The 11,666-nt window shown below is 44.6% G+C and overlaps 1 protein-coding gene across 1 annotated transcript; it reads left to right on the top strand.

The window, feature by feature from the left end:
* Positions 1 to 1,317: 1,317 nt before the first annotated feature.
* LOC102908418 (C-C motif chemokine 3) lies at positions 1,318 to 3,147 on the top strand. The gene is made up of 3 exons (XM_006995295.4): positions 1,318 to 1,687; positions 2,296 to 2,407; positions 2,638 to 3,147. Exons 1-3 carry the CDS (start codon positions 1,612 to 1,614, stop codon positions 2,726 to 2,728), a joined length of 279 nt encoding a protein of 92 aa, XP_006995357.1. The 5' UTR covers positions 1,318 to 1,611; the 3' UTR covers positions 2,729 to 3,147.
* Positions 3,148 to 11,666: the final 8,519 nt, after the last annotated feature.

Here is an 11,666-nt window from a genome sequence, read left to right as displayed (position 1 = left end):
ATAATTCTAGTCCTGGAAGGCAGAGATGGGGATCCCCAGAGCAAGCTGATTAGCAAGACCGGCCATGTTAGTGAGCTCTGGATTTGATTAAGAGACCCTGCCTCAAGGAATAATATGGAAGACTGATGGTGTTATAATTCCTGACATTAATCTTGGGCTCCTACATGCACGTGCATACACATACACTCACACACAGGCAGACCACACACACACACACACACACACACACACACACACACGCTTTCAGGCATGGTGCCACATGCCTGCCATCCTAGCACTCTTGAGCCTGAGGCAGAAGGATCATAATTTTGACTACCTAGTGAGACCTTGCCTCCAAAAAACTGAAATTAAAAGCATTTAAAATTAAAACATTTGATAACAGCTTACTTTTAAACTGGTGATATTGAAAAATGCTTCAAACTCTAAAAACATGCTTTAAATGAGTTCATGAGTATATAACTAACCTGGAAGGTAATAATCTCACTAAATAAAATAAGAAAAATCTCAAAGTATAAGAAAATTAATCACCCACAGGCCCATCACACAAAGTATTAATTCTTTAAAGCTTTTATTTCTAATGATTTTTATTTCCATATTACTTATGTATAATGCATGGGTTTGACATGGAAATCTGTGTATGTTTCTAGATATTTGTAGAATTCTTCACTTTGTAAAAGTTGTACAATTTTTCTTGATATTTTTAGCACGGATGTTATGACTGTATTTATGTCATTTTATTCATTTTAAGAGCTCCATGAATAAGCAATCCAATGTACACACTATAATTTGATTTATAAATCTTTCATAGTGAAAGTTCAGTCTCCTTAGTTCAGAGTTATAATGACACCTGGCCATCTGTCTCTGTGTTTAAAGATGCCTTCATATTTGGGTTGTTTCCACACCTTTCCTAGAAAGGCTTTTTCTCAATTAATGGGCATAAATATTTTTAGGCTCCTCACATATTGACACCCACACCTGAAGTATCATTATGACCCACAACTACTGTTTAACCCAGTGGCCTAGTCACTCTGTGACTGATGATTGGACAAATATCTGAAATGTGACCTCATGGTCCCCATCGCTCTAGCTGGAGATGCTTTAACTCCATCCCTCACGGTGGGGGGGGGGCTGTTGTGCCACCATCTACAGCTATTCCATCCGTGTGGTTAGAGAAGCTGAGAAATGACAGAGTTTCCGTTCTATGGTAAGGAACAGGGCTGGAGTGCTCACTCACAAAGTGGTTTTTATGAGAAGGGATCAGCTAAGAATGGCCCTGGGTTGTCCTAAGCTCCTCCTGTTCATAAGAGAAACTATTTCCTCACAAGAAGTAAGAATAGTCACGAGTTGAGAGCTGAGGCCATATCTCAGTGATGCTATTCTTGGATATCCTGAGCCTCTGTGGTCACTGGGGACCCTGGGTTGTGCAATATTCAACATGACACCATTGCTGTGTTTAAAATTTTCCCTCCACATCCCCGGATTCCATTTCCCCATCTGCCAGGGCTAACTATAAAGAGAAGGGGTACATGGCTTCAGACACCAGAAGGACACAAGTGGCAGTGAGGACCAGTCTCTGCCGACGAGCCCACACTCCATCACCTGCTCTGCATCATGAAGGTCCCTGCGGCTGCCCTTGCTGTCCTCCTCTGCACCATGGCTCTCTGGAGTGAAGTCTTCTCAGCACCATGTGAGTCCGCGCCACTACAGCAGGTGTCCACGCCACTACAGCAGGTGTCCCCCACTCTCTGGTCTTGGGCAGACCACAGCAGTTTTTTTTTCTGTGGCTTCAGAGTCTACAAGAGAAAAATAAATTGACCTTTCTCTTTAAGATTTTTATGTTCCTCTCTGTGGGGTGGAGATGTCTAACCTTTTGTAGGTACCCGGGACTTAGAGTCACAGTGAGTGAGAGCAGTTGGCAGCATGCGCTTACCAGCCAGCCCTAGGATGCCTAAGGAGCTCTGTCTCGGGGATGCCTTAAGCCATGCCCCAGGTGTCCTTTTTGCTAAATTCTTGTATCAGAGAAAGCTGTGGAAGGGACATGGGGTAACCCACAGAGAGGGAGAAAGCCCACAGTGAAGAGAAAGAGAGAGAGAGAGAGAGAAAGAGAGAGAGAGAGAGAGAGAGAGAGAGAGAGAGAGAGAGAGAGAGAGAGAGAGCAGAGACAGAAGACACAGGGGATTTCTGGTTCCAAATGCTGTCGGGGCCCTAGCCTTCCTCACCCTGTCAAGAAGTTGTGTTGGCTGACTTTTCCTGCTCGATGATGACTTGAACTCATTCTGGCCTCCTCCACTGCAGATGGTGCTGATACCCCCGTCTCCTGCTGCTTCTCCTATGGCCGGCAGATTCCCCGCAAATTTGTCGCTGACTACTTTGAGACCAGCAGCCATTGCTCTGAGCCAGGTGTCATGTAAGTTCTGTTCTCCTGCCTTCTCTGATATGGTGGGGTGTGGAACAGGGTGAGGGAGGGTTTCTCAGCCACAGGGAGAAAAAAAAATACAAAGGCAAGCCCAGGATCCTCTAAAGGGGGCCAGTGAGGAAGGCTGTCCAGAGCGTCACTGTGAGGACAAGTGGGATGGAGAAGGACGTCAGACTCTCCCATTGGATGTTCCAGTTCTTGACCCTCATCTCTCTCCACAGTTTCCTAACCAAGAAAAACCGGCAGGTCTGCGCTGACCCCAATGAAACCTGGGTCCAAGAATACATCACTGAGCTGGAGCTGAATGCCTGAGAGACGTGGAGGCAGCGAGGAACCCAGAAACCTCCATGGGCCTTGTGGGGAGCCGGGACCTAAGCCTCAGGAACATCCCTGTCGCCTCCACAGCTCCATCTCCTGCAAGCTGTTTGCTGCCAAGTAGCCACACTCAGGGACTCTTAACTTGAATTTTAATTTAATTTAATACTATTTAATTTTGTAATTTATTTTATTGTCACACTTGTGTTTGTGACTCTTTGTTCTGGAAGGGCACTTCCCAACACCCGTTCCCCACCCCACCCCCCTTTGCTCGGACTGTGTTTTGTGACAGCAAAGTGGCTGTCACCAGCCTATTCTGTCTAGCTAGGCATGGTGACAAGGTCACAAACTGACAAATAAACAATGGATGCTTTGTCTATACCAGAGAAATAATAAATACGCTCCTTTAAAAGTGACTGGCATTGAGTTTTATTTTATTTTTTCTTTTTCTGGAGAATCAGAATTACTGGCGAAGGGGAATAACAGTAAATAATAAAAAGATGTGAGATAGAGGTTGGGGGTGTTGGCAAGGGTTGGGAAAGGTGAAGATGAGTGGGCTTCCGTGGAGGCATTCACTTTGTACTGGACGTATGTTCTGGAACACTGAAATGGTGACTATTTTGTGAGTCAACTCATAATGAACCTACTCTAGAAAAAGTCCATCTTTAAATAAATATCATCAAAGGGAGTATTAGTTATGCATACCATTAAATCAAGCTTTCTTAAGAACAGTTTTGAGGATTACTCAAAACTCCGTGTTTTTTTTATGCATTGTCCCTTCGATCTTGCCTTTTGTTTTTGTTTTGAGACAGAGTCTCACTCTGTAGCCCCCTCTGGCCTGAAACTCAGAGAACTGCATGCCTTTGCCTCCTGAGTGCTGAGATTAAAGGTACCACCAGGCCACACATCCCTCCCCCTAAAGCTTATATACCAAAGGATTGGTCCCCAGTACAGCAGTGTTCAGGGGTGATTGGTTCATGAGGGCTCTGACCTCCTGAACTGTATTGAAGTCAGACTTTACCAGGTTTAGGGAGTTGGATGCGACTTCTGTGACAGAAGCAAGACCTATTTCTTGGTTGCTTTTCTTCGCATTTCTGCCATGATGAGGCCTCACCATTTGGCTGACAATACCCTGGCCAACTTCAGAAACCACGAGCAGAAATAAACCTTTCTTCCTTTAAGCTGAGTTTCTTGGGTATTTTGCCACAGCGGTGGAGAGCAGATTAAAACACCCGTCAGATCAGTAGGACACCTTAGGCTGCACGATTAGTCATCTCCACCTGACAGAAAGGAAAAGCGGGGCTCAGAAAGCTTAAGCGACTTGGCCAAGATCAGAGCATAAATGATACAAGCGAGTTGCCAAACTCCACTTTCACTTACAGACTAGTCTCTTAACTATTGACCTGCAGCAACCGCCCAACCAAGCAACTAACTACCCCAGACCAAGCAGAGCCAGCGGTCCAATAGAGAACCATGACTGGGGCTGGCAAGATGGTCTGTGGGTAAAGGTACCTGCCACCAAGCCTTGTGACCTGAATTTAGCCCCAGGACCTATGTGGTAGAAGAGAACCAACATCTTCAAATTTTACCTCCACATGCACACAAAACAAACAACAAACAAACAAAAGTTTTTATTTTGTTTTTTTTGGTTTTGTTTTTGTTTTTTTGGTTTTTCGAGACAGAGTTTCTCTGTGTAGCTTTGCGCCTTTCCTGGAACTCACTTGGTAGCCCAGGAACTCACTTGGTGGCCTCGAACTCACAGAGATCCGCCTGCCTCTGCCTCACAAGTGCTGGGATTAAAGGCGTGCGCCACCACCGCCCGGCAAACAAAAGTATTTTTAAAAAAGGACAGGCTACCATAACTGTAGCCTCCTTGTCCCCAAGTTGGCAGGGTTGTAAATGACATTGTTGCTATCCTGAAGTTCCACCAGCAACAGAGGCAATTACATAAGCCTCTTACTTTACCTGCAAAGTATGGAGCTGTCAGTCAACCAGCCATTTCTGTTCTAATCAGGGAAGCTGACATGAACGCTTGAGCTTCTTTAAATATCTCATGGCTGTCCAGGGAGGCTCCAGTCCAGCTGCCCAAACTGTAGGAGACTTCAGTCTACCTGCAGAAACTGCCACAGCCGTCATGGCCACTGTGGAAACTCCTGCATAAGGGACATCATGTGGGTGTCTCTGTTTCAGTCCCCATCATTCCAGATACTCTAAGATCACTCAAAAATATATCAGTTTGCCTCTTGCAGCCCAACAGCTTCAGACATTGTCTATCGATGCTCTGGGTGCCTCTGTTCATCTTTAAGACATCTTTAGGACAGAGGGAAGAAGCACGTGTTCATGACAGTTAGAGTGGACAGGCCCGGGACAATTGTACAGACTGGGGCCAATAAGCAGAAGGTGTGTGGTTAGCAGGCAGGAGACTACCCATCTGCATGGCTGGTCAAACTGTAAACAGCCCTCCTCACACTTATTTTAGATCAGTCTTAGATACCCTAAAATGTCCTGCTGTTAAGGCCCAATAAAGTCTCATCCAAGTGGTTGTATTGGTGTCTTGCGGTCTTTGTCTATTATCACTGATAAAGTGGGCTCATCTGGCAACACAAAGCACAGAGAAATGTAGGGCTACCTGCTCTAGGCTCCCCCAGCACCTAGCGGGGAGTCAGAGGGCTTCAGTGCGTGTCTGGAAGCGGTACCTTTGAGCTGTGTCTTCAAACAACAGCGCAAGTTCAGAGAAGGTGAGAGACCACAGAGAACGGAGAAAGGCCGCAGAAAACCAAGAGGCCACAGAAAACCAAGAGGCCACAGAAAACCAAGAGGCCACAGAAAACCAAGAGGCCACAGAAAACCAAGAGGCCTCAGAAAACCAAGAGGCCACAGAAAACCAAGAGGCCTCAGAAAACCAAGAGGCCTCAGAAAACCAAGAGGCCTCAGAAAACCAAGAGGCCGCGGAAAGCAAGAGCTGTGGTGGCTGGGGGCTGCGAAAGAACAGCCACCAAAGGTGACTGACAAAGCCGTAAACACCAGTTCTAACCGGGTTGGGGGTGGTCAGGCTTGCTGACACTGAGGGGCTCCCCTTGACTCTCTGTGATTTCCATCTGAAGAGAACCAAAGAGTCCAAAGCAGATTGCTGAAACAATGATGGTTCTCCAAAGGTGGTGCCTCACAGCTGAGCATCACCTAGGAACTAGAAACAGAAACTCCAAGCCTTTCCCAACCTTTAGGCAGTGGGGCCATCAAGCTGTGTTTTCATGAGCCTCTGGGGCATGCTGTTGCACACTAGAGTTTAAAAACCACTTAATGGCCCTTTTCTATTCAGACCCTTCCATACTTCAGCCAGGACCATATTTCTATATGGTGGAGTGCTCTGCCTTTCTCAGGGTGCTTGTTAGCTGTTTTAAAGAGGAAGCCAATCCAACCTAAGTTGAAGAGGCCTGAGCTAATGAACCTTGACTGTCAGCTACAAAGCGAGCTGTGGCCCCTGGCAACCTGGATGCCGCTGCCTGTTGGAATCGCCTCTCCCTTAGATGGGTTTCCAGGAAGACAGCCAGAACCTGCCAGAGTTACATGAATCCTTTTTTGGTTTGTGCTTAGGGAAGAGTGTGTTACAAAACCAAACAAAACTTTAGATTCTTTTCAATTTCACTTCCTAACCAATTACTGGTGATGGTTTTGCTGTTTGCTTAGGTTAATCAAGGTACAGATATCTACATAACTTCATATCAATTAAAGTTGGAGAAATACAAGGAAGGGTGTCTTCCCAAAGGAAATACAGGCCTCTGTTTTGGAGATGGAGATAGAATAGATTGAGGTGTGGGCTACTGTTGATTTTCTTTGTTGGCATATGAAGAGCATTCACATTTTGTAGGTGATGTATATATTTCTTCTCTTTTGTTCTGTAGATTAGAAAAGTTCAGTCATTGGGGTCCTTTGCTCTTGGAGGTGTTGAGTTGTTTACTTCCTGTTGCCCAATGAAAGACTATTGTCCAAATCTGAGGCTAAAGGGACATTGCATCTCTTTATGGTGTCATGGTAACCACCAGAAAATGATGCTACACACCCACTCCAGAACGCACACAGAGGGGCAGAGCTGGCTGTCACCAGCACCACCCACTTCCACTGGCAGATGTGGAGGATGGGGGAAGTGAGTGAACTTCAAACAATGAATCACTGGTGGAGACTGCCCATATTAAGGAACACAGGGGAGTCCTTTAGTAGTGAGCGAACAGAAGGGACCTGCCTGTAGCTTCTAGTCCCCTTCTTTTTTGGGAACAGCATCTACAAAAAGAGATTGTGCAAGATTCATCAGATCGCCCGATCCTGGGTGGATGAATCATGCTTAAAATGAGCTACAATTTGCATCTTGCATTTTCAAGTGTTTTATCATCATGTAGACGTTTCTCATGACATCATACCATGTATAAAGGCTACCTCACAGACACTAGAATTTTTCTTAGCCATTTCTATATTGCTGATGATTTAAAGTATATCCAGTTTTAAATTGATGTAAATGTACTGGAAATTAAACATGTGTGTGCATATGATCAGGGTAGGATTTTTCTAGGTAGGAAATAAATTCTCAGGTGCAGACTTCCTTGGTCAAAGGCTAAGAACATGAACTCTCATATCTGACAGGCCTTAATGCCATTTGGTTAGTGTACTTTGTGTGGGAGACGGGGGTGGGGGTGGGGGTGGAGAATGGGGAGTGTTCCTGAGGAGTCTCTCTAGAAGGAGCAGCCAGCTGAAAGACTGGCTGTACTCTCGTTGCTTGCCAGCTCAGCACTTGGCTGGCACTGCTCTAACCAGGTCGGGGTGGAATCATATTGTATTCTCCAAGAGTTGTGACATCTTTGCTTATTCAAATCTGTGTGGTTAGTGTAGACAGAACTTTCTGCTCTCTAGGGGAAACTATGATTGCAGAACTCTAGTGAGAAGGAGCCCTCAAAGTGTGACTCTGAGATGACACTGACATTTCACCTCCTCATACTGTGGAAACCACTTCCCTGTAAACAGCCCAAGTTGGGTGAGCACCTAACCAGTGCTTGTAGAAATTCTGAGCCCCGTGGTTACCCAAGACCCCTTTTGCATGTATGTATAAGTCAACAGGACACAGCTGTGCTAAAACACTTCCTTTCCATCACCCCCTAGCTTCTACCTCCCTATAGCCCAGGGTTTCCCTATTAAGAGAGTAGGATGCAAGCTGGCCCCAAGAAGGACCATGGCGAGTGAGTGCCCAGGCTGCATCTTGTTCTGCCCACACTCTGAGGCCCTTGCTATTCTCCTCACTTGACTGCATCTCCGTTCCTGGGCCTCCTCAGGCAAGTCTACCTTTATCTGTGGTTCTTGTCTCTAGCTCAGGTCAGACCACATTGCCAAAATATTTAGACAAAAGTAACCATGGGAAACAAGTTCACAGGGGATTTTCAAAATGCCTTAGGCTGTACGTTTGGGAGGTTTTCTTTCTGAAATACTTTAGCTTTCTATTTTATATATCTCAGAAGAAAGGTTGAGGTCTTGTCCTATTTGGGACACTTGCTTCCCAGTGGCCATCTGCAGATCTGTCAGGAGTGATCTGCAAGGTCGGTCTCTTCTTAGACTGGAATTCCTCAATAGAGCTGGAACAAGAGACAGATTATTCACTTAGCGGCATTTCCTGCAGGGGGAGGTAGTAACCAACTGTAAAGCAGAGGAAGAACTAAGAGGGGCCAGAAGATTAAAGAGCAATCTCCAATTGCCTTCCGGTTCCCCCAGTCCTTACCCTTGAGCTGCGTTGTTCCCTCAACTTCCTTCTGATTTTATCATTGGGAAATAAATAAATAAATAAATAAATAAATAAATAAATAAATAAATAAATAAATAAATAAATAAAATAGAAGTGATTCATTTGTTTCAGTGAAAACAGTCTTGGGCTCAGCCTGTGTCTTCCCTCGGAGTTGGCCCAGACCCTCAAGCATCTGTGACGTTTTCTGTGACCACACACCATCCCCCAGCTGGCCCCTAACAAATCCATAGGTGACTGTTGTGAATGTAATAGGCAAGGTCAGGTAAAAATGGGTCTTCCTGTCCATCTCTGGAAGAGGAAGGAAATGTAAAGTCACTGGGAATGAGAGTAGGAGAGTCTGAAAAGGCCCACAGGGTGGCTGTGGATGGTCTTAGGGAATATTGACCTTTGAGGATGCAGAGAAAGGCCAGAAGGGGACTTCCAGCCTGGCCTGGGAGCAGCAGGGAGTCAGGGAGGAGCTGTCTCAGGCAGAGGAAGAAGAGGCCGGCTTATGAGACTGTCACCACATCAGTCATTATGGATAGGTCTAGGACAGGTTGAGGAGACAGTCCTGAGAAATTGGAATGACCCTAATCTTAGCTTCCCAAGCCAGAGGAGGTGAAGAGAAGGGTGGAACCAGAAACTTCCTTGCCTATTCCTCAATCTTCACAGCTTCTAAGTCAAACACTGATCGTTCTATACCAACTCTACCAGGCACTGGTGTCAATCAAGTACACACAGAACTGAATTCCTATGAGTCCTGGAAACAAAAAAATACCAGTTACATCTACAGACAGATTATAGAACAGAGATCCGAGGATGGGCTGGTTGCCAAGAAACTATACTCTGGATACTTAATGAATATTGATTTGTTTAGCCAAATTAATCAAAAATTTATGAGTGCATATTAATTGTACAAAACTATGGACTTCATTGGGACATTTTCATCTATGTGTGTAACATATTTTGAACATATGCATTCCCCTATCACCTTCTCTTCCCTGATAGTACCTCATCTACTTTCTTTCCATCTTTTTCCCTCCCACTGTGTTATACATATAAGAGAAAACATGAGACACTTCTCCTGAGGCTGGCTCTTTTCATTTTGCACAGTGATCTCCAGCTTCATTTTTCCTGCAAATGGCATGACCTTGTTCTTTATGGAAGGATAATATTCTAATATATATATACATATATATAACATTTTCTTTCTTTCTTATTTATTTATTTATTTATTTATTTATTTATTTATTTTTCTTTTTCCAAGACAAGGTTTCTCTGTGTAGCCCGGGCTGTCCTGGAACTCACTCTGTAGACCAGATTGGCCTTTAACTCAGCGATATGCCTTCCTCTGCCTCCTGAGTTGGGATTAAAGGTGTGTGCCACCACACCTGGCTAACATTTTCTTTATTCATTAGCTTGTTGATGGGCACATAAGCTGATTCCAAAACTTGGCTTTTGTGAATATGTCGTGGAAAACTAGGGTTTCAGGTACCTCTGCTGTATGCTGACTTAGATACCTTTGAGCATATACCGCAGGCAGTATAGCTGAATCATGTGACCGATCCTTTTGTTTTTGAAGAATCCCTATATTGATTTCTGTCTCTGCTATACTCTAAAATTCTGCCAACACTGTACAAGGGTTCCTCGGCCTCCACCTCCTCACCCGAATTTGTTGTTTTCCCCATTCTGGTGGGGCTGAGACAGAGTCTCAATGTCATGTTGTGTTGCAGTTCACTGACAGCTAAAGACTGAACATCTTTCCATAGGTTTATTTGCCACTGGTATTTGTTTTAAGAAGTGTCTGTCCAGTTTATTTGCCCATTTATTGACTGAATTACTTGAGGTTTTTTTTTTTTTTTTTTTTTTTTTTTTTTGTGTGTGTGTGTGTGTGTGTGTGTGTGTTAACTAGTCTTACTTCCTTATTTATCCTGGATATTAATCCTCTGCTATATGAAGAACCAGCAGAGATTTTTATCCCATTCTATACAGCCTAGTTATTGTTACTGTTAATTTTGTTGTTGTTGTTGTCTTGAGGCAAATGTTTTGTGAGATCCGAAGAATGGTCTGTGACGTCTGTGCTTTCCATTCTGAATGAGTTTATTAAGTATGTAACAAGCAAAGTGAAAGAATGCATGGCAAGTAGGCAGATAGAAACAACAGAGAGAAAAATACTCACTACATCCAGCCAGCTGTCTCCACAGCTGGAGTAATCCAATGGAGAAGGCACACAAAAGGTAGCATCATCAGCATTGTTGAGCAGAAACAACTCTGGAACCCTTCGAAGCAGTCTTCCTGAAGTTCCCAATCCAGAGTTCTGGGTCCGGGATGAGCCTCTGCCTTCTCTTTCCCTCAGTAGGTACTTTAATATTATGGGTTATACAATAGTCATGTTGGTTAGAAATAGTTTACTTTTTAGCTGCTCTCAATGACACAACATTTTTAATCTGGGACTGCTTTGTTGTTTTCTCCCCTCCCCACCCCCTGTTAGAGCAGGAGGTGGGGGCCAGCTCAGCCTCAGACAAAGGGTCTTGAAGGACACTTGACATACACACTCTTGGCTGTGACAGAGGAGGGGTCGACCCTCCTTCCAGGCCAGCTTCTCAATGAGCTTAAACAATATACAACAATTTGCCAATGTAAAGTACATTACAAAGGGGTTCGTGTAGTCTGGACCTGTGGTTCTCAACCTTCCTAACGCTGCAGCCCTTTAATACAGTTCCTCATGCTGTGGTGACCCCCAACCATAAAATTATTCTCGTTGCTACTTCATAACTGTAATTTTTCTACTGTAATGAGTCATAATGTAAATATCTGTGTTTTCTGATGGTCTTAGGTGACCTCTTTGAAAGGATCATTCAACCCCCCCAAGGGGTCAAGACCCACAGGTTGCAAAACACTGGTCTAGATGAAACTCAAACTTACTATATAGTTTAGATCAGCCTTGAACTCCCAATCTTCCTGTCTCCTCTCCCTAAGTGCACCACAGATCCCCACACCTGGTTTAGTCTGAGATCTTTGTAAAGCATTTTTGTGTGTTCTAGCCACTTGCTGAAGAGATTCCTGTAACTGTTTACACCACCCTCCTCTAGTCCCTCCACCAACAGAGTGGTTGACACCTACTCTGCACGGAGTTGAGTAATTGTTTGGCTTTTGCTGTAAGACCTTATTCCA

The sequence above is a fragment of the Peromyscus maniculatus genome, chromosome 8 (genome assembly GCF_049852395.1).
Source record: "Peromyscus maniculatus bairdii isolate BWxNUB_F1_BW_parent chromosome 8, HU_Pman_BW_mat_3.1, whole genome shotgun sequence".
Lineage (NCBI taxonomy): Eukaryota > Metazoa > Chordata > Mammalia > Rodentia > Cricetidae > Peromyscus > Peromyscus maniculatus.
The sequence above is the reverse complement of the archived record's forward strand: the minus strand, read 5'-3'. Positions and strand labels throughout refer to the sequence as shown.

What these genes read in the sequence shown, in the direction of transcription:
- LOC102908418 (XM_006995295.4), top strand. Translation starts at nt 1,612, where the DNA reads ATGAAGGTCCCTGCGGCTGCCCTTGCTGTCCTCCTCTGCACCATGGCT. An exon ending in TGAAGTCTTCTCAGCACCAT is followed by an intron (nt 1,688 to 2,295) that starts GTGAGTCCGCGC and finishes CCTCCACTGCAG; the next exon opens with ATGGTGCTGATACCCCCGTC. An exon ending in TGCTCTGAGCCAGGTGTCAT is followed by an intron (nt 2,408 to 2,637) that starts GTAAGTTCTGTT and finishes CTCTCTCCACAG; the next exon opens with TTTCCTAACCAAGAAAAACC.